Raw genomic sequence first — 21,641 nt, forward strand, 5'->3', positions numbered from 1 at the left:
AAGAAGCCAAGCACAAAAGGCTGTTTACATGAAACGTCCAGAACAGGCAAATCCACGGACACGGAAAGTAGATGAGTGGTTGCCGAGGGTGGGCGGGGTCTGGAGCAAAGGGGGAATTGATGCGAGTTGATATTGGTTTCTTTTTGGGATGAAGAGGAAAGTGCTTTAACCGATAATGATGATGGTTGCAGCACTCAGGAAAAATGCCAACAAGCACTGAATCATATACTTTACCTGGGTGCACTTTATAGTACGTAAATTATATCCAATAAAGCTGTTAAAACAGACAACTCTGTGGTGTCAGAGTCAGAACAGTGGTTACCCCGGGGACTTCTGTCCCCTGACTGTGCAGCAGGTTAACGGGAACGTTCGCTGTCGGAAAACTCACCAACCTGTACTCATAGCTCGTGCAGTTTTCTGGATGGACATTATGTTCCAATGTTTAAAAATTGGAAGAAAAAAAAGCAAGCCAAAGTTAGGAATAAGTAGAAAGTATGAGGAACAGAAAAGATATAAAGAATATTTGCAGGGAAAGGCACAAAGGAAAACAGACTCAGATCATATTACTGTCGGAACAGTGACGTTCACAAAGTCCCACTGCCCAGACCCAACAAGAGCTGGCTCTCACCACGGTCCCAGTTCCCGGGAGGGCCAGGCCTTCCTGCTCTAGAATTGTCCTGTTCTCAAGCTTAGCCTTAATTAACGGTTATAATTATAATACACCTCCACACTGTGAAGTGTAGTGAGCCTCAGTGGTCCTCACAACTAAAGCAGACTGAAACCACCTCTTGAATGAGAAAAGCAAAGTTTAGGGACTGCTTATATTCCCCCACAGAACCCCTAACAGGGAGACTAGATGTCCTCTTCTGTGGTTAGCTCCAGAGAGCTTCTTTTGGCTCCTGAAACAGGTTGCCATCCTGTTTCCCAAATGAAAACTCTCTGGGCAGGACTGCCAGCCCCAACACTCACAGTACTTGGTCCTGCCAACTTACAAGAGTTGGACATAAACTATATTACACCAAGACAAACACACAAAAAACAACAGCAGAAAAAAAAAAGAATGCTTGAGACAATGAAATATGGTTTTAGTGTTATGACCATTCCATTCATAAAGAAGGCTGAGCACTGAAGAATTGATGCTTTTGAACTGTGGTGCTGGAGAAGACCCTTGAGAGTCTCTTGGACTGCAAGGAGATCAAAGCAGTCAATCTTAAAGGAAATCAACCCTAAATATTCATTGGAAGGACCGATGCTGAAGTTGAAGCTCCAATGCTTTGGGCACTAATGCAAAGAGCTGACTCACTGGAAAAGACCCTGATGCTGGGAAAGACTGAAGGCAGGAGGAGAAGGGGACGACAGAGGATGAGGTGGTTGGATAGCATCACTGACTCAATGGACATGAGTTTGAGCAAACTCAGGGAGATGGTGAAGGACAGGGAAGCCTGACGTGCCGCAGTTAATGGGGTTGCAAAGAGTCAGACACGACTCAGCGACTGAACAACAATTCACATGTAAGGAAATCTGTACTCTAAAAGCCACAGTCCTAAGCAAACAGTATGACGGACGGCCTGTACTTTGTGTGAGAAGAGCTGGGCCATCACACCAGGAAGGGCCTCCCCAAGCATCACCTGCAGGAAAACTACCCGAGGGCGCTGATATTCTCTCGACGAGCATTTTCCAAACTGAGTTCTGCAGAACCTAGTACCCCTAAGACAGTAATGGGTACTCCCCAAAAGGGGGTTCCACAAGCAAATAAACTTAGGAAATGTAGGTTAGGTTAAAGAGAAACAGGTTTGACTCCGGAATTCCTCAGAGCCTTTCCCTGAATCAGCAGCGTGTCCCCAGGGCGCCGGGAGCACACAGGGGCCGCGCTGCGTGGGAACAGACAGGTCTCTCAAGAACACCAGTTAACACGTCCCGGGGCTGCTCTAGACCCCCACACTGCGGATGTTTAAGCCCTACAATCCCTCCTCACAAGTCTTCCCTGAGTAAAAAGTAACTGACCGAGCTCCCAGCACAGCAGGAGTTTGAAGCTGTTCTGCCAGTTCTACAGTTCACCCCACTCGCCCTCCGCGAGCAGCTGGCTGGAGTGAGGCAGGGCTCAGCCCTGGCGGGGTCTGCAGGACACAAGCGTCAGAGCCCTTCTGACTAAAACCAGAAGCTGTAACCCGCTTGACAACCACAGCTTCAACAAAAGCCCAGAGCCTCCCTCAAACAGGTCGCCTGCCCAGTAAGTCCTGGAACCAGACCAGTAAGATTCTTGGGTGAATCCTCCCGAGAAGCTTCTTCAAAACAAACCAACCAGAACACAGGCCCTGTGTGTGGCTTACCACTAGTGTGTCCAGTTTGCAGCATCATAAAACTACTCTGACAGACTTCTTAGGGAGCCTCCAAACTTGAAACTTTGTGGGAAAATTCAGCCAGATGGATGCTTCTATGAGTAATCTGTCCTCTGGTCCTCAGGAAGACCCACCTGACCCACCTAACCCCACTCCTGCTCATCAAAGAACAGCCAGGGAATAATTGCTGCTCATTAAAACACCACCAAACCGTTCCCTTCTCTTGGATGGACTAGACTGGAATGCCCAGAAATTCCCCTAAAAAGAGACAGTCTATTACTATGCAGAAAAAAGCTTACATGGCGGGCCAAATGCCACTCTCCATAGAGACATCTGCTTGCAAGGTTGGCTCTGCCTGCCACCTGGGAACCCGGATTCTGGAAGGGCTCCCACCAGTCTCTATGCAGTTAAGAGTCACTCACGATGCCTACACTCTTCAAGCAAGCAGCATGGTGTGCGCTGAATCTGCAGAGGGTGCCTGTGTTCTCAGCTCCCAGTAAAATCCCCAGCAGTGGGGCTCTCGTGAGCTGTGCTTACAGAAAACAGGTCACACGTGCGGTCACAGCTTGCTGCTGGAAGGATGAAACGCGTCCTGTGAGACTCCACCAGGAGAGGACTCGGGAGCGTGTGCCTTGTTTCCTCGAGGCTTTGCCCCACGTCACTTTCTCCATCGCGGCTCTGCCTCCTTTCACTGAGGACATCACAGCTCTTAAGAGTGTAACCTGAATCCTGTGAGTTCTCTGAGCAAATCTAGGGGTGGTCTTGGGACCCACACCCCCCCCAACACAATTTCTGCCGTGCGAGCACACTAAATCGATCCAGTTGTGTCCAGCTCTCTCTGACCCTACGGGCTGTAGCCCACCTGTCCATGGGATTCTCCTCCAGCTCCTCCGTCTGTGGGATTCTCCAGGCAAGACCACTGGAGTAGGCTGCCATGCCAGGAGATCTTCCCAACCCAGGGATCGAACCCGCGTCTCTTACATCTCTAGCACTGGCAAGTGGGTTTTGTTTTTGTTTTTGTTTTTACCACTAGTGCCACCTAGGAAGCCCAATGTGCACTACACTTCAGCCTAAATTAAACACCCCTGGTGATGTGACTACATGACTGGACATCAATAAAGACCAAGAGCACCAGCTACACATCAGGCACTGGGCCACGCATGGAAGACACAGAGATCAGTAAGACACAGCCCCTCAGCTTGAGGACAGAGTGTTCCGAGCCCCCAAGTTTAGGTCGTTTACTTGAAAAGAGAGGCAGAGGGAGAGAGCCACACTTGTGTTTAGATAATATTAAAGGCAAACTGACGGAGACTTAGTGTCCAAAACTGAATATGTGATGCTGTAGATCCTCATCTCCCAGGACCAAGCTGGCGGGCAGGCCTCAGGGCACATGTCTTTCCTCCTTCTGTGTGCACCCTGTCCTCTGCCACAGACCTGTCTGTCGTCCACTCTGCACCTCTCTCCACAAGGCCATAAGCCCTCTTAAAGGCAAAGTCCTAGCCTCTTTCATGCCCTGGACACACTCCTCAACAAATGAATCAAAGAAGAAATGCCATGTCACATGCCCCTGGTCCAATATTCCTATAGTCCTCCGGACATACATTGCAGGAGGAACTTTGACAGCTGACTCACAGAATTATTACTACTGACTAACTGGCAACCAATCCTTTTTTATTCATCTCTGTTTAAATACCAGGTATTTCAGATCACAACGAGAGCGCTCTCCTGCCTTGCAGGTCATTTCCTTTCCCAGGTCAGACCATCCATATAAACACAACAGACAGACCAGAAGGGTAGGGAGGATAAATGACTAGAAGGATGCTCCTTAAACTACCTTCACAGTCCTCCATCAAACTCTCTTTCAGAATATGTTTCTTCATTAATGTTAGTAGGAATCCATGGATATTTATTTTATATTCTGGGGTAATCCAATGCTACTTTAGTGTGTTGCTTCAAACTGTTCCTGCTCTGGCCTTTAGGAGCTCTTTCTGTTGGTTCCTTGGTCCCTTTGACATGCCCCCATCGACAAGGTTTGTTTGTCTAGGTTTACATTATTTGTTTTTTCAGTACTTTCTTACTTTCTGGCACTACAAAATCTTGTATATTTTCTGTTTCAGTCCTAGGATTGCCATTTGGACAAGGAGTCCTGGTTCCTTCTATCAGAGAAAGATATTTATCAAACACCAAGATCTGAACGCTAAGCATCAGGCACCACTCTCATTTAATCATCTCAACAATCCCTTGCAACAGGTACCTCATTAATCCACTTACAAATGAGGAACTACGGCACTGAGAGTTTAGGTAGCCTGCCCAGGGTCACACCAATAAAGCAGTAGGCTTCACAGGCAGGGAGTTTGATCCCAGAATTCCCCAACCACACTGCCACTGCTGTCTCCCATGAACAGAATGCTTCCCAGGAGATGCCAGAAGTCACAAGAATGTACTCCTAAGAGTGGTGACCATGGTAAAAGACCCTTGCCAAAGCAATGGCTCAGCTGACAATGCCCATGAGAAAGGCAGAGCTTGGGAACCCCACTGCCAATGATATGAAAGGGTGAAAGTGCTAGTCATGTCTGACTCTTCGCGACCCCATGGACTGTAGCCCACCAGGCTCCTCTGTCCATGGGATTCTCCAGGCAAGAGTACTGGAGTGGGTTGCCATTTCCTGCTCCAGGGGATCTTCTTGACCCAGGGACTGAACCCAGGTTTCCTGCTTTGCAGGCAGATTCTTTACTGTCTGAGCCAGCTGGGAAGCCCATGATATAGAGACCCATTCTTTGGTTGGAGGAACAGCGTCACACAGACTCCCGCGGTGAGCGGCATGACCTTCCCAAGTAGCGACCACAGTCGAGCTTGCTCTTCCCTTACTGGAAACGTCCGGGTCTTCTGTCCCAGCACTCCAGTCACAATATCCCCTGACCACGTCCACACTGAGCCATAACCTGTGCCTTTCACGACACTGCTGTGTGTGCTAGTATGCTCAGTCGTGTCTGATTCTCTGCAATCCCTTGGCCTGTAGCCTGACAGGCTGCTCTGTCTGTGGGGTTCTCCTGGCATTTCCTCCCCCAAGGGATCTTCCTGACCCAAGGATCTAACCTGAGTCTCCTGCGTCACCTGTATTGCAGGCGGACTGTTTACCGACTAAGCCATTGGGGAAGACTGAAGACAGTTGATGAACAAATAAAATGACAACAACTAGCTCTCAAAACTCAAGTTAAAGCACATTCACTAGAATGGCTCCAATTTAAAAGACTGAAAATACCAAGTGTTGACTAGGATGTGGAATAAATGGATCTCTCACACACGGATGACAGTGAATTAAACATGGAATAGCCACTTTAGAAAACAGTATTTACTTTTCTTATAAAAGTAAATACACACTTCCAACCCAATCCAGCAATTCAACTCCTAGGAATCTAGAGAAATGAAAACAAATGTCCACACAAAGACCTGTACATGAATGTTCATAGCAGAATTATTCACTACAGCCACAAAATGGAACAAACCAAATGCTCACTAACTGAAAAATGAATAGACAAACTGTGGCATATTCATGGGACAGAATACAGCAATAAAAAGGACCAAACCACTAAGCTGCCACTACGTGCATAAACCAAAAAAAACCATGCTAAACAGAGAAGACAGATTCAGAAAACCACATACACTTATATTTACTACATTTATATGAAATTCTAGAAAAGGCAATATTTTAGTAATAGAAAGCATATCAATGATCTTGGGAGCCAGGAGTGGAGGGGATTGATTGCAAAGGAGCACAAGACAACTTTCGCAGGTGATAGAAAAGTTCTGCATCTTTTTTTGGCCACATGGCTTGCTGGAGCTTCGTTCCCTGATCAAGGATTGAATCCACAAGCTGAAATATTATGTAGCCAGTAAAAACGATGGGGCACAAGCTGGAAGCAAGACTGCTGGGAGAAATCTCAGATATGCAGATGATACCACCCTTATGGCAGGAAGCAAAGAGGAACTAAAGAGATTCTTGATGAAAGAATCTCTCTTGATTGAAAGATTCACTTTCTTGATGAAAGTGAAAAATGAGAGTGAAAACATGGGCTTAAAACTCAACATTCAAAAAACTAAGATCATGGCATCCAGTCCGATCACTTCATGGCAAATAAATGGGGAAAAAAAGGAAACAGTGACAGACTTTATTTTCCTGGGCTACAAAATCACTGCAGATGGTGACTGCAGCCATGAAATTAAAAGATGCTTGCTCCTTGGAAGAAAAGCTATGACCAACCCAGACAGCATATTAAAAAGCAGAGACATTACTTTGCCAACAAAGGTCTGTCTAGTAAAAGCTAAGGTTTTTCCAGTAGTCATGTATGGATGTGGGAGTTGGACCATAAATAAAGCTGAACGCTGAAGAATTGATGCTTTTGAACTGTGGTGTTGGAGAAGACTCTTGAGAGTCCCTTGGACTGCAAGGAGATCAAACAGGTCAATTCTAAAGGAAATCAGTCCTGAATATTCATTGGAAGGACAGATGGTGAAGCTGAAGCTCCGATACTTTGGCTACCTGATGGGAAGAACTGACCCACTGGAAAAGACGCTGATGCTGGTAAAGACTGAAGGTGGGAGGGGAAGGGGACAACAGAGGATGAGATGATGAGATGGCATCACCGACTCAATGGATGTGAGTTTGAGCAGGCTCCGGGTGTTGGTGATGGACAGGGAAGCCAGGCATGCTGCAGTCCATGAGGTTGCAAAGAGTTGGACATGACTGAGGGATTGAACTGAACCGAAGTAAATAAAAATGAAAAGGCTCTTAGCCTTTCCACTAAAATCTGGGACAAGATAAGGATGTCCACTCTCACCACTTTTATTTAATATAGTATTGGAAGTTCTAGCCATAGCAATCAGACAAGAAAAATAAAAGATAGCCAGATTGGAATGGAAGAGGTAAAATTGTCATTATATGCAGATGACATGATACTATATATAGAAAACCCTAAAGACACACAAACTACAAGAACTGATTAAGTTCAGCAAGGCAACAGGATACAAGATTAACATACAGAAATTGGTTGTATTTCTTTATGCTAACAATGAAATATCAGAAAAGGATATAAATAATAATCCCTTTTAAATTGCATCAAAAAATAATAAAAACAAATCCTACCAAGAAAGTGAAAGACTTATATGCTGAGGACTATAAACATTAATAGGACTTCTCTGGCTGCCAGTGGTTGGGAATTGCCTATCAATGCAGCAGATACAGGTTTGATTCCTGGTCTGGAAAGATCCCACTTGCCTTGGAGTAACTAAGCCCATGAGCCTAGAGTCCATGCTCAGCAACAAGAGAAGATCCCGCAATGAGAAGCCAATGAACTGCAACTAGAGAGTAGCCCCCACTTGGTCCAACTACAGAAAGACTTTGAGTACATAGCAACGAAAACCCAGCAAAGCCAAAAATAAACAAATTTTTTAAAGTTTAAATAATATAGCTATATGAAAAAGGCAGATAGAATGCGGAAGATAAATAAGTTGTTCATATTGAGATTGTATTCATTTTTACCAAACCGAGGCCTGTATAAGTGAAATTTGAGCCTTATTTAAAGCATGAAAATAGAGTTCAAATTCACTTTTTGTGCAAATCTAAAACTGTCACACCTGAATCCAACTATCTGTATTAAAACTGCTTCTAAAAAAAAAAAAAAAACTGCTTCTAAAGATCTTAATCAAGGCAGGTGATAAGCATCAGAACTATGGTGTTGTTTTAGTCGCTCAGCCGTGTCCGACTCTTGCGACCCTATGGACCGTAGCCTACCAGGGTTCTCATCCACAGGATTTTCCAAACAGGAATTCTGGACTGGGTTGCCATTTCCTTCTCCAGTCAGAACTAAGGGGAAAGTTAATTACTAAGTGTAACTCTCAACTAGAGTTTAAAAGAGGATTCAACTTCTAATTCCCACTCTCTTTGAGAGAGACAGTACTTCAAACCAAATCACTAAAAACAAGGTCAAGATCCTTCAATAAAGAAGGCTATACCAAATTAATTAGTTCATGCAGTGTGGGAAAAATGGTGACCTGAATTACTAAACATCATGAAAACACAAAAAGACATAAAATTATTCGTAGACTCGTAAAAACGGTGATCATTTTGTGATGTGCAGAAACACTATAACCATGCTGTGCAGCTGGGACCAGCACATGTTGTGGGTCAATTACACTTGGAAAAAAACATAAAATTTTAAAATTGAAACTCCACCCTTTGGGACTTCCCTGGTGGCCCAGTGGCTAAGACTCCGAGCTCCCGATGCAGGGGCTCTGGGTTCAATCCCTGCTCAGGGAACCAGATCCCATGTGCCACAACTAAGACTTCACACTGAAGATCTTGCATGCTGCAGCTAAGACCTGGTACAGCCAAATAAATAAATATTTTTTAAAAAACAAAAGTTTAAAAGATACAAATCAGAAAATGCAAATATTAACATATAGATCGTGTGTGTGTGTGTATATATATGTACTGTGTGTGTGTGTATATATGTATATATATATATGTATATATATGCTAACATTTGTGATTTTTGACTGGGATCCTGGAAAAAATAAAAACACCTATCATGGATACTATTGGGATAACTGGGGAAATGTGAGATATAGACTGCATATTACATAGCAATATTCTATCGGCATGCTATTTACTGTGATTATGCAGGAGAATGTTCTTGCTTTTATCAGATACTTGCTGAATTACTAGTGGTGAAATGTAATGATGTCTACAACTAACTCTCAAAAGGTTTAGTGAAAATAAATACATAATTCAGAGAGAGAGAATGCCAGCGCACGGTGAGACAGCACACAAACACACAGCAAATGGAGCATCTAGGTGAAGGGTGTACAAATATTCAGTGTACTCTTCTGGCAACTTTTCTGTAGATTCGAAATTTTTCAAAATAAATAGCTGGGAAGGGAAAAAAAGGAATACAGTAAAATACACGTGTATGTAAGTCCACACTATACATAAAAATGTAAAGCCTTTTGTAGACCTTGTATTCTAACTACTGCTTTGGGTGCATTACTGAAAAAGATAATCACTTAATATCTAACGAAAGAAAATAAGAACCTCCTGGACTTCGCTGGTGGTACAGTGGGTAAGAATCCTCCTGCTGATGTAGAGGACACAGGTTTGATCTCTGGTCAGGGAATATTTCACATGCCTGGGAGGAACTAAAGCCTGTGAGCCGCAATTACTGAGCCCGAGTGCTCCAACTATTGAAGCCTGTGCACCAGAACCTGTGCTCGGCAAAAAGAAGCCACCACAATAAACCCAGGCACCACAACGAAGAGTGGCCCCCACATGATATAACTAGAGAAAGCCTGCGTGAAGCAATGAAGACCCAGTACTGGGAAAAATAAATTATATGAAGAAAATAAGAATGTCTTGGAAAGGATGAATGAGATGAATTCTTTTAAACATCTTTGTTACACAATGTATGCAATATACCGTTTACCAAGTGACAATCAGGATACAATGCAAATTTAACATCATAACTACACCCAACATAATTTAATCTTTTCACAGCAAAACAGGTTGGAATTTTTCTGGACCTCAGATTCACAGCATAAATGACAAGTATATTCGTACAGTAATGTAAAAATCAAAAAGCAGCCCATTCTAGTTGATTACACTTGGATTGTTCATAATCCACACATTGAAGCACAGAAAAATATGATACCCCTCACATTTTCAAGGATGACTATCTCATTTCATAACTTCCCAGCAACGCTCTTTCACTAAAAGGCTCTTTCAAAATTTCTGTAAAGAAGTTCTGACAAAAACAGTACTACCTGACCCCAAAGTAATAATAAAGTAAAATACACAGCCCAGCTTTCCTCTCAATTGTCTACTAAACCAGTAGTAGGGTAGGACAATAAAAGGTACGAAGCCACACTGTAACCGCTCACTACATTACTGCCAAATGTTTTCAACCCACCATTTAAAAGAATTAAAAACTCCCCAAACTCTAATGTAACCTCGCACCAAAATAAACCGCAGCTGGACTCGGGTCGACGTTCTAAAACCCCTCACTGCCCGACCAGCCCTGAACCCCTCGGGCTGCCCGCTCCGGCTGCCCCCGGGGACGCGGGTCCCCGACAGCCCACGGAGGTTTGGGATTCCCCCACGCTGCCCACCTCCCACCGGCCACCGAGTGCCTCCCGAAGCCGGCCCCCACCCGCCCTCTGGTCCCGCCCCTCGCGGCTCCACTCAACTCTTCATCCTGGATGCGGAAGCCGGCGACAACCCCTTGCCGATACTGGACGGAGAAGAAAGGGATAGAAAGTGTAGGCCCTGGCTTCCACTCCTTAGAGGCAGGGTCCCGAACTAGGACCTCCGTGGTGGTCCCTAAACGGAGAGCGTTAGGATCCGGCGGCCATGTTGTATCCCTGTCACCCTAGCAACCGTCAGGTCCCGACCACCCCGAGGCCCGAGTCCGCGCGTGCGCAGAACGACCCATCGGCGCCCTCCGGTCCTACATGTACGCGTGCGCAGTACGGCCCGCCTCCTCACTCCAGTTGCTAAGCAGCCCTCCTCCTTGCACCTTTAAGCTGTTCCCGGCTTTTGAGTGTAGGCGACTTTCCCTGGGAGCGCTATCCCCAGCCGTCCTGAGAATTTAGTGATTTGGGACCTAATGCCTGGACGACAGCCTTGAGCTTTAACTGGGCTGGGATACACTAAATAATTGTCGATTGATACCTTTTCTTTGCAGTCGCATGTTACAATTGAATAGCCACTGACTATAGATAGTACTGTCCCATGATTCAAGATTCAAAAATAACAAAAACAGAACAGACTGGAAATCCTCCCTCCCACTGTTCTGTCCCCAGTTCCTCTCCGCATAAAGTAGGTAACTCATAAGAAACCTTTTATTCTTTTTTCCCTCTTTCTTACACCAGTGGTAGTCTCGTATAGACTCTGCTTTGTATTTTGCATTTTTTACTTGATACTTTAACTTAGATACGTTCCCCTAACAGTACCCAAAGAGCTTCATTATTTTATTTAATGGCTCTTCTAGTTCTAGTTGTGTGTGTGCGTGCTCAGTCGTGTCCAACTCTTTGCGATCCCATGGACTGTAACCCACCAGGCTCCTCTGTCCATGGGATTCTCCAGGCAAGAATACTGAAATGGGTTGCCATTTCTTCCTCTCCAGGCCCTTCCTGACCCGGGGATCATCTCTCTCTCATCTCATCTCCTTCAACTCCTGGATTGATAAGCAGATTCTTTTTACCACTGAGCCACCTGGGAAGTCCCACTTCATGGTTGCACCATCTCTTATTTAACTGGTTGCCTGCTGGACATCTTGGTTGTGTCTAATAAGCTGACCTTTCAAACACTGCTGCAGGGAAGTCCTGAACACACATCATGTTCCATACATTCATGTGTGCCCACAGGAGAAATTCTTAAAGTGGAGCTGCTGAGTCAAAAGGTGGTTGTTATTCAGTTGCTAGGTCGTGTCCGACTCTTTGTGACCCCATGGACTGCAGCATGCCAAGCTTCTCTGTCCTTCATGTCTCCCAGAGTTTGCTCAAATTCATGTCCCTTGAGTTGGTGATACTATCTAACCATCTCATCCTCTGCCTCCCTCTTCTCCTTTTGCCTTCAGTCTTTCCCAGCATTAAGGGCTTTTCCAATGAGTCACCTTTTCGAATCAGGAGGCCAAAGTATTGGCACTTCGGCTTCAGCATGTCTTTCCAGTAAATATTCAGGGTTGATTTCCTTCAGGATTGATAGGTTTGCTATCCTTGCAGTCCAAGGGACTCTCAAGAGTCTTCTCCAGCACCACAATTCAAAGGCATCATCAAAAGGTATCTACTTTGTTTTGTTTTTTAACTTCTCTTTAAAAATTTGAGTCAAAATTCACATAATATAGAATCAATCATTTTTAAATGTAACATTCAGTACATCCACGATGTTGTGGAACCATCACCTTTATCTAGCTCCAAAACATTTTCATTGCCCCAGAAGGACACGCCAAACCCATAAATCAGTCTCAAACACATGATGCTAAGTGAAATAAGCCAGACATGAAAGGCCACCTATTGTATGATTCTGTTTACAGAATAATTCCAGACTGGACAAATCCATAGAGACAGAATGTAGATACAGGCTTCCAGGGGCTGGGGGGATGAGAGCGACTACTAACAGGTAAGGGATTTCTTTTTGTGGTGTTGACAGCATTCTGGAATTAGATAGTGGTGATGGTTGCACAACTTTGTAAGTCTAGTAAAAATCACTGAATTGTATGTATTAAATGGTTAGAATGGTCCATTATGTGAATTTTATCAAGCGAATTGAAAAAAAACGGGGTGATTATTGCTGGTATTATTATTGTTTTTTCCCATATCAAAAGAGCTTTTATTGCATCTTTAAAATATCATAAATGAGTCCAAAGAATCATCTGGCATCTTGTGGTTTCTGTAGCCAGACCACCCAGAGTTTATTCGTCAGCCTGCTGAACTGTTCCTTTTTCAGAAACGTAGATACCATCCAAAACTTTTCTGATATTCTTGTGGCTTGCTGAATCTGACACAAGTTCCATGTGGTTTCCTTCAAGACTCAACTCATCTTCCTGGGCTTGAGGTACTAAATAAGCAATGTCTGGCCTCATCTGAACCCTGTGGATGTATTTTTCACTCCCAAAATTTTCAATTTCAGCAAGAGAACCATTCTCCTGAATAGCAACATCGATGGGGAAGTGAGCACACACAGACCTCATCTTGTAGCAGAAGCCCAGCGTGACACTTTTGATCATGTTCTGTACACGACTACAGATCGTGCAAACTGTAACCAGTTCCTTTTTATTTCCCCACCATTTGTCAACTTGGAGCCTCTTCTTTTTCTCTCCAAGGAGACTGAATGCTACATTGATGTGATTGAAGTCCCTCCACCGGGTGCCTCTGGGGCCCTTCCCAGTAGCTGTGCGTCCCTTCAGAGTAAGCGCAGAGTCAGACACGACTTAGCCACGGAGCAGTACTACTACTAGTTAGAGTAATGTCGATATTTTCTGAAGGCCGGCAGTCTGATTGCTGAGGATGGCCTACATTCTCGCGCTGGATGAGGTGTGAGCATTACTGTGGGTTGTCCTGTCCCTGTTGGCTCTGAAAAGCCACATCTAATCTCTCCAGATCACTGGAATTTGATTTCTCTCTTCTATCTCCTTGTAGTCTTTCCCCTTAGGTGGGACTTGTATTTAAGTCACATTGCTCTCACTTTCTTTCTCACACTGTCTTTTTCATATTCTTTTCTTCTACCAAGGTAGGTTCTAAGTTCCTTAGCCCACCCATCTGTGCTTTATCTCTTCTGCAGGCAGAAGGAGTTTCTGGGTATTCACTGAATACCTGTTAAGAGGTGAACAGGTGAATGCATTTAGCATCATCATTTGGATTTTCTATTCGCCTTCACTGTGGACAATTAGTAGTGAAATCCTGAAGAAGCCCAGGGGGTCTTGACCCTGAGGAAGGGTCACAGTAAGACACCCCCTGTAGGCAGACACAGCCTTGGTGCGCCGCCCCAGGTGAGCAGGAGCTATTGGACTTCAGCCCTCCAGCTCCACGAACACCAGCACCCTGGTCCGCAACCTGCACTTCGTACTTGGAGACCTTGGAAGAGGGGAGTGGAAGGGCCTCCGGAGTGGAAGATCAAAGGAAACCAACAGGGACCTTAGCAGGAAGGCAGAAAGGGAATTGGGTGAGATTTTCCTAGAGCGGAGGTTCTCAGTCATTAACTTGCACCAAAGTCACCTGCCTTCAGGTGATTCTGGACTCTGCAGGGGCCCAACCACAAACCTTCTGAGTTTGTCATTCTGGGGTGGGATTTGAAAATTCACATCTTGGGACTTCCCTGGTAGTCCAGTGGCTAAAATTCCACGCTCCCAATGGAGGGGGCACAGGTTCCATTCCTGGTCAGAGAACTAGATCCTGCAAGACTCAACTTTAAGACCCAGTGCAGCCAAACAAATAAATATGATAAGTATTAAAAAGAGAGAAAATGTGCATCTCTAACAGAATCCCAAGTGATGCCACTGCTGCACTTACGACCATATTTTGAGACCCACTAGCTCCTTCTTTCTTTAATTCTAAGAAGACTAGGAAATGCTACTTCAGAATAGCCTGGGAAGGTCTTTCTGTACAGTTTATAGACAGAGGGGTCAGCCTTCTTGGGTTTCAGCTGTGTGGCCTAGGTACCTGCTTCCTTAGACCACTTGTGCACTAAATGACAAAAGGAGAATTGACAGATGAGAAATAATAGGCTGTGAGCTCCTCCGGGGAGGGCCCCACCCTGAGCCCTTGCCTGCTCAGCACATACAACCACCAGGCATATGTCACATGCTCGAGAGATGCTTGTGAAGTGAAACCAGCCTGCATCCTTGGAGCTCTGCTTTTAAAGCTCTGCATGAATACCACCTAATTATAGCCACTTGCGCCTTTTGACTCATTCCAAAACTGTTCCTCAGACACTTCATCTTGTATCCCAACATTAGCTTTTCCCTAATTCCCAGTCTCAAGAGATTCAAGCTATGTTTAGCAGGCTATCTGTTTCTGCTGAGCTTCTTAATTAATGTTCAAACCAGGAAATGGGCAGAAGTTAGAAAAATTAGGAAAGACAGAAATTCACACATTAACCTTGGTAAGGTGGGTAAAATGCAAATCTACCTATGGATATTAGAAATCAGATTGATTTCAGAAAATAATGAGTTCCCCGGTAGCCTAGTGGTTGGGACTCAGCACTTTTACTGTTGGGGCCTGGGTTCAATCCCTGGTCAGGCAACGGAAATCCCACAAGCCATGTGGCATGGCCAAAATAATAATAATAATATAAAAATAAATAATAAATGTATCTCAGAGGCAACTTAGCAAGAGCAGGAATGTGAAATAAGAGCAAGAACATTAGCCATTCAAATGAACATGAGGAATGGCAGTTAACCAAAGCGGTTATGAATGAGGTTGCGGTCAGGTCAAGTGTGGATGCAAAACAAGTCAACGTCAGGCTAAAGAGATGTCCAAGCACTTTTCCAACAAAAAAGCACATGGCACAATAGATTTTTTTAAGTGTGAAAAAACTTTTCCTAAGAAGAGAATAGAAAAATTCTTAAAGTGGTAGGAGAGTGAACCAAGTGAGTGACTCTAGCCAAGTTACAGGGCCAGTGTTTCCTCATTTCTGAACAATGAGGATAAAAATACCCTCTGCAAAGAGTGATGCAAAGAATGAAGAGTAGATGCGATGTCTCTGTCTCTCTAGAGTATACTGTTTGATTTCTGCCCAGAGTCTGAAGCCAGGCAAGACCCTGTAGCACTCCTGGGCACAAAAACCTTTCCATGTCCCCCTTTAAGTGTCTTGTTTGTAGGAAATAGACTTCATTCAGCCTCCAAGACCTCCCCTGAGTCCCAAGGAGCAGGTTCACACAGTTGTCAACTAGAGAAGGGAGGAGATGTGGAGACAAAGGTGGAGCCCTCAAGCCAAAGGGGGGATGGAGGAGCTAGCGGGTGCAAATGCGCATATGTGGAGTGAATAAACAACAAGGTCCTACTGGATAGCACGGGGAACTAAGTTCAGTGTCCTGTGATAAGCCATAATGGAAAAGACTATGAAATAGATCGTGTGTGTGTGTAACTGAGTCACTTCGTTGTGTAGCAGTAAGTGCGTCCGTACCAAGTTGCTTCAGTCATGTCTGACTCTTTGTGACCCTATGGACTATAGCCAGCCAGGCTCCTCTGTCCATGGGATTCTCCAAGCGAGAATACTGAAATGGGTTGCCATGCCCTCCTCCAGGGAATCTTCCCGGCCAGGGATCGCACCCATGTCTCCTGCATCGGCAGGTGGATTCCCTGAGCCACCAGGGAAGCCCGTTCTTTTCTACTTCACCCAAAACTCTGTCTCCAAAATTTAATTTGGTGTCAGTGTATGGAGGCTGGATTCGGCATCAGGCCTAAAATAGGCCTGGCCAGGAGCAAATGTTCGACAAAGGTTGTTGAGTAATCAAGAAACACCATCAGCTGTCACCTGCTCTGTCATCCTCTGTGATAAGGGGCAAGCCGATTTTCGATGACTGTTGAGCATCTGGGACAAACCTTGGGCTTCCCAGGTGACTCAGTGATAAAGAATACACCTGCCAAGTGGGAGACACAGGTTTGATCCCCAGGTCAGGAAGATTCTCCTGGAGAAGGAAATGGCAACCCACTCCAGTATTCTTGTCTGGGGAAATCCCATGAACAGTTCGAGTCACAGTTGAACACGACTTAGCAACTAAACAACAATAACAAGGGTAAACCTTCATCCTTGATAGGGAGGAATTGAACAGGCAGACTGACAGGTTGTAGGAGTCATATGGCCTGTTGCTGGGGATCCAGAGAGGGGAAGGTCTTTACCAAAATCACCCACTCACTGGTGGTCCCCTGGGCTCTGACCCGGGTCTTTGGCTTCCAGCTCCCTGTGCTTCTACAGCCGTTGTGTCTAAAAGAGACCTTTATAAAAGCTCTCCAATGAATGCACGTACTCTCAAGAAGTACATTTTACAAGTCCCTTGAATCAACCTATTTGTTGTAGCAAATTAGAAGAAACATCTGAAAAACCCTTCTGTTTGTCTATTTTTCTTTTGTATTGTCTAACAGCTTTGACATAGTACATATTGTACAATGAAGCATTTCACTTCTCTTTTTCCTTCCCTTCTTTCCTTTTTTCCCAGAATCAGCTGGCAAGAATTCAGCTTCAATGTTGAAAGTGTTTAGCTCTCTCTTTGTCTCTGCACACCAGGGCCCCAAGTCAAAATGAAAAATGTAAAAAGGGGACTTCCCTGGTGGTCCAGTGGTTAAGATTCCACTGCAGGATCATGGGTTCAATCCCTGGTTGGGGAACTAAGATCCCACAAACCTCACTGCATGGCCAAAACAGAAAAAAAAATTGCCAGGACAAAAGGACACGTTTCCAGATTGAAAAGGCTGTAAAATGCTCAGCACAATGAATTTGACATTCATTTAACAAATACTAAGTTGAATGTGTGCTGTGCCTGGCACTGTTCTAGGAACATGGGATCCATGAGTGTGAGGTTGGAGGGAGAGATCAGTGATGCTTCTGCAAGCTGGGGAGCATCCAAATGCCAGCAAACCACCAGGAGCGTGGGAGTAGGCCTGGAACAGGTTCTTCCTCAGAACCTTCAGAGGGAACCAGCCCTGAAGACACCTCGACCTTGGACTTGTGGCCTCCAAAACTGTGAGTGCATAATTGTGTTGTTTTCATCACCCGGTTTGTGGGATTTTATTATGGCACCCTGAGGAAACGAATGGACTTCCCTGGTGGCTCAGATGGCAAAGAAACTGCCTTCAGTGCAGGAGACCCCAGTTCAATCCCTGAGTTGGAGAAGGGGATGGCAACCCAGTCCAGTATTCTTGCCTGGAGAATCCCATGGACAGAGGAGCCTGGCGGGCTACCGTCCACGGGGTCACAAAGAGTCAGACAGGACTGAGTGCCTAATACACACACTGAGAGGAAACGAATACAGTGGTGCCTTTATTTTCATACCAAAGGTTCCAATTTATAAACAGAATGACAAGTTTTACAAGTTGATTTTAAAGCAAACAACTAAAATCTGAGATCGTTGCATGCAACAAAGCACCCCCTTGGATGGTTAAAAATCCATGTAACTATACGGGTCTAATTCTGACCATGTATGTTTTCCTAACTCCGAGATTGAAAATTAGGACTTGTTTGTCCTGGAAGTCCTGTAAGATGGGGTGAGAAATGGCCGGAGAAGTTCAGAGGGGTTTGGAGAAGAGCTCTGTGCAAAGCCCCAGCCCTCCACCAGCACCGGACTCCGAGGAGCCCAGGCACCCAAGTGCGCAGCTCACTACGTCGGTCTAGGGTGCCCCCTGCCGTCTGTGCTTAGTCACTGCGTCTCCCGACCTTGAATCCTGGGTGGCCCTGGCCGGGAGCGCCTCGCCTGCTCAGGAAATGTGGCTGGACAACCACGAAAGAGGGTGTAGGGCTGTGGCAGAAGAAAGCGGGGAAAGCAGCAGGTTAGGTGGGTCTTTCAAGCGGCTGTTACTCCGGCTGTGGGGTTGCCAGATACAGCACAGGATGCCCAGCTGAAACTGAATTTCAGAGCAACAACTAATACTGGTTTAGTGTGTGTGCTAAGTATCTTCTTCAGCCTTGTCGACTCTTTGCGACCCCGTGGACCGTAGCTCGCCAGGCTCCTCTGTCCATGGAATTCTCCAGGTTAGAATACTAGACTGGGCTGCCCTGCCCTCCTCCAGATCTTCCCTACCCAGGGATGGAACTGGCTTTTCTTATGTCTCCTGCATTGGCCAGGTGGGTTCTTTACCACTAGCACCACCTGGGAAGCCCCTGGTTTAGTATAAGTATGCCCCAGATAGTGCATAGGACAGTAGTGCATATGCTGAAGTATTTGCTAAATCTGGCAACCCTATCAGGACTGGGCCAGAAAAGGACAGTTTGAACTCAGAGAAATAACTTTATCTGACTTTGTTTTAAAGTGTAAGATAACTTTGAAAATAGTTCGTTTATCCATCTTGTAACTGAGAACTCTTTGGGGCCTTCCCAGGACGGACCCCCTCCCCCACGCCCTCTGTTCTGGCTTCTCTTGGAAGCACCTAGATAAAAGTATCTGTTGCACAGATCCTGAGTTGTTTTACAGGTGCTAACAACCACCACCAAATGGAAGAAATTAACTTCTTGATGACCATGAGCATGAAGCCCCAGACCTACTGGTGCTTAAAGGATTGATAATGTTAACCCAGTAACACCATTCATCATAACCCTGTTACCACCATCACCCAATCAGAGAACTGTGTGTGAGCTCATCACATACCCCGTGACGCCACCTCCCTCACCTGGCCTTTAAAAATGCTTTGCTGAAACCCCCTGGGGAGTTGGGGTATTCTGAGCACCAGCTCTGCTGGACTCCTTGCTTGGCTTCCTTCAGTAGATGTCGCTCTTTCTTTCACCATAACCCGGGGGCAGTAGATGGGCTTTGCAGTGAACAAGAGAGGGGACCCAAGTTTGGTTCAGTAACAACCTGACTCCTATTTATTAAACATGTATTATTTCAGACAGGGTACTAGACTCTGGACATTCACCTGTAAGCAAAATGGGCAGGATGCCTGCCATCGTAGGCAGCTCACTCTACCCCCTTGGCATACACCGATCTATCCTTGTCCTTCAGAACACAGTCAAGCGTCCCAGTCTCCAGGAACTTGTCCGATCAACCCTCCACTAGCAGCACAGTTTAATACACTCAGCACAGCACCTAAACCTGTCTAAGCACTCTAAAACCTGTCTTTGCCAAACTTGTCTATGCCTTAAGTAAGACATAGTTTTCCTTCCTCCCTCCTTTTGGAAATGTCTGGAAATTGTCGTCCATCCCCCCACCCATGTGTCCCCGGGGTCTCTTGGTCCCTGATGCAGCACAGCTCTGAGCTCCGTGAAGACAAGATTAGGTCTGTTTTGCTCACAGCTGAGTCCTGGGGCTTAGGGCATGGCCAGGCTGAATGAGCATGTTTTGACTGTGTGGCTATTTGTCCACACTTGGTTCTCCAGCCTTCCCTGCTGGTGAGGTGAGTAACTTCCCACCTTTTCATGATATGTATTTTTTACTTCTATTTAATTGGAGGATGATTACAATATTGTGATGGTGTCTGCCATACATCAACATGAATCGGCCATAGATATACATATGTCCCCTCCTCTTAAACCTCCCTCCCCATCCCACCCCTCTAGGTTGTCACAGAGCAGGGGCTTTGGGTTCCCTGTGTGTCTTTTCATGATATTTATTTTATTTATATTTTGGCCGCACCTGGAGGCTTATGAGATCTTATTTCCCCGACCAGGGATCGAACCTGGAGCCTTGGCAATCCCAGCTCAGAGTCTTAACCACTGGGGAACTCCCTACTTCAGTTCAGTTTAGGCGCTCATTCGTGTCCGACTCTTTTCGAGCCCATGGATCGCAGCACACCAGGCCTCCCTGTCCATCACCAACTCCCAGAGTTTGCTCAAACTCATGTCCATCTAATCGGTGATGCCATCCAGCCATCTCATCCTCCGTCGTCCCCTTCTCCTCCTGCCCCCAATCCCTCCCAGCATCAGGGTCTTTTCCAATGAGTCAGCTCTTCACATCAGGTGGCCAAAGTGTTGGAGCTTCAGCTTCAGCATCAGCCCTTCCAGTGAATATTCAGGACTGATTTCCCTTAGGATGGACTGGTTGGATCTCCTTGCAGTCCAAGGGACTCTCAAGAGTCTTCTCCAGCACCACAGTTCAAAAGCATCAATTCTTCGGCGCTCAGCTTTCTTCACAGTCCAACTCTCACATCCATACATGACCACTGGAAAAACCATAGCCTTGACTAGACGGAACTTTGTTGGCAATGTCTCTGCTTTTTATAATGCTGTCTACATTGGTCATAACTTTCCTTCCAAGGAGTAAGTGTCTTTTAATTTCATGGCTGCAATCACCATCTGCAGTGATTATGAAGCCCCCAAAAATAAAGTCTGACACTGTGTCCACTGTTTCCCCATCTATTTCCCCACATCTTTTCAATTAAATCTGTTTGGTTAAGATTAACTAGGCTTGGCTTCTGTTGCTTGCAACAGGGAACCAACTGCTCTCCCGTGGGAGCAGTTTTTTGACGTGATCAGACCAGAGGCGTAGACTAGGTGAAAAGCTGGAGCTCCTTTTCTGCACTCCTGGAGCACCTGCGCATTAGCTCAGGCAGTTAGGGCCTTTCAGAGAACAAGAGCCCCCTGGGGACACACGGCTGGGGAATGGACATCTTTGAGTTTTGTCTTCCCAGCACTTTTCTCCTGGGTGGTTTTTTTTTTTTTTTTGGCATACAGACCTTATACCTTTGCAGTGGCTGTCACATTGCCCATTCCACAGCTATTTCATGATTTATTCATGTGCTAGTTAACAAAAGAGGGCAAAATGACGACAATTTCCAGACATTTCCAAAAGGAGGGAGGAGGAAAAACTATGCCTTACTTAAGAAACCTTGAGGAACCACTTAAAATGACATTTTCATTCACTTAGAAATATACATGTAATAGAATATTAAGTACAAAAAGCAACGTAAAAATTATACTCTTTTTCACAAGGTTGCATATATATATAATACACCTTCCAGTGAAAAAAGATTGGCAGGAAGGATGCCAAGACCCCACTAGCCGTTGTTTCGGGGCGGTGGGAATTCGGATTCTTTGATCCTTTATCTGGTTTTCTGTATTTTCCAAACTGCATTTAGCAGTGCCAAATGCTCTTGATACATGAA

At 45.4% G+C, this 21,641-nt stretch overlaps 2 protein-coding genes across 3 annotated transcripts in view; both read right to left on the bottom strand.

Annotated features, from left to right (window-relative positions):
* Positions 1-10,758, bottom strand: part of MOK (MOK protein kinase) — a 40,934-nt gene extending 30,176 nt beyond the window's left edge. Inside the window, exon 1 of one of the 2 annotated variants that reach the window (XM_061159730.1) lies at positions 10,578-10,758. In XM_061159730.1, coding sequence (XP_061015713.1) covers positions 10,578-10,584 — 7 coding nt within the window. In that variant the 5' untranslated portion in view covers positions 10,585-10,758. The remainder of the gene's footprint in view (positions 1-10,577) is intronic. The other variant, XM_061159729.1, reaches the window with a different exon arrangement.
* A 2,044-nt stretch (positions 10,759-12,802) lies between these two features.
* Positions 12,803-19,488, bottom strand: LOC133068060 (large ribosomal subunit protein uL6-like). The gene is made up of 2 exons (XM_061159129.1): positions 19,458-19,488; positions 12,803-13,320 (listed from the first exon to the last, which is right to left on the bottom strand). The coding sequence occupies exons 1-2, from the start codon at positions 19,486-19,488 to the stop codon at positions 12,803-12,805; spliced, it is 549 nt and encodes a 182-aa protein (XP_061015112.1).
* Positions 19,489-21,641: the final 2,153 nt, after the last annotated feature.

The sequence above is a fragment of the Dama dama genome, chromosome 13 (assembly GCF_033118175.1).
Source record: "Dama dama isolate Ldn47 chromosome 13, ASM3311817v1, whole genome shotgun sequence".
Taxonomy (NCBI): domain Eukaryota; kingdom Metazoa; phylum Chordata; class Mammalia; order Artiodactyla; family Cervidae; genus Dama; species Dama dama.

Excerpts from the sequence above, each read along its gene's own strand:
- LOC133068060 (XM_061159129.1), bottom strand. The coding sequence starts at position 19,488 with ATGGCAGGCATCCTGCCCATTTTGCTTACAG. Across the intron at positions 13,321-19,457 it reads CCTGCCCATTTTGCTTACAG|TCGTGTCTGACTCTGCGCTT; the intron begins GTGAATGTCCAG and ends TCCGTGGCTAAG.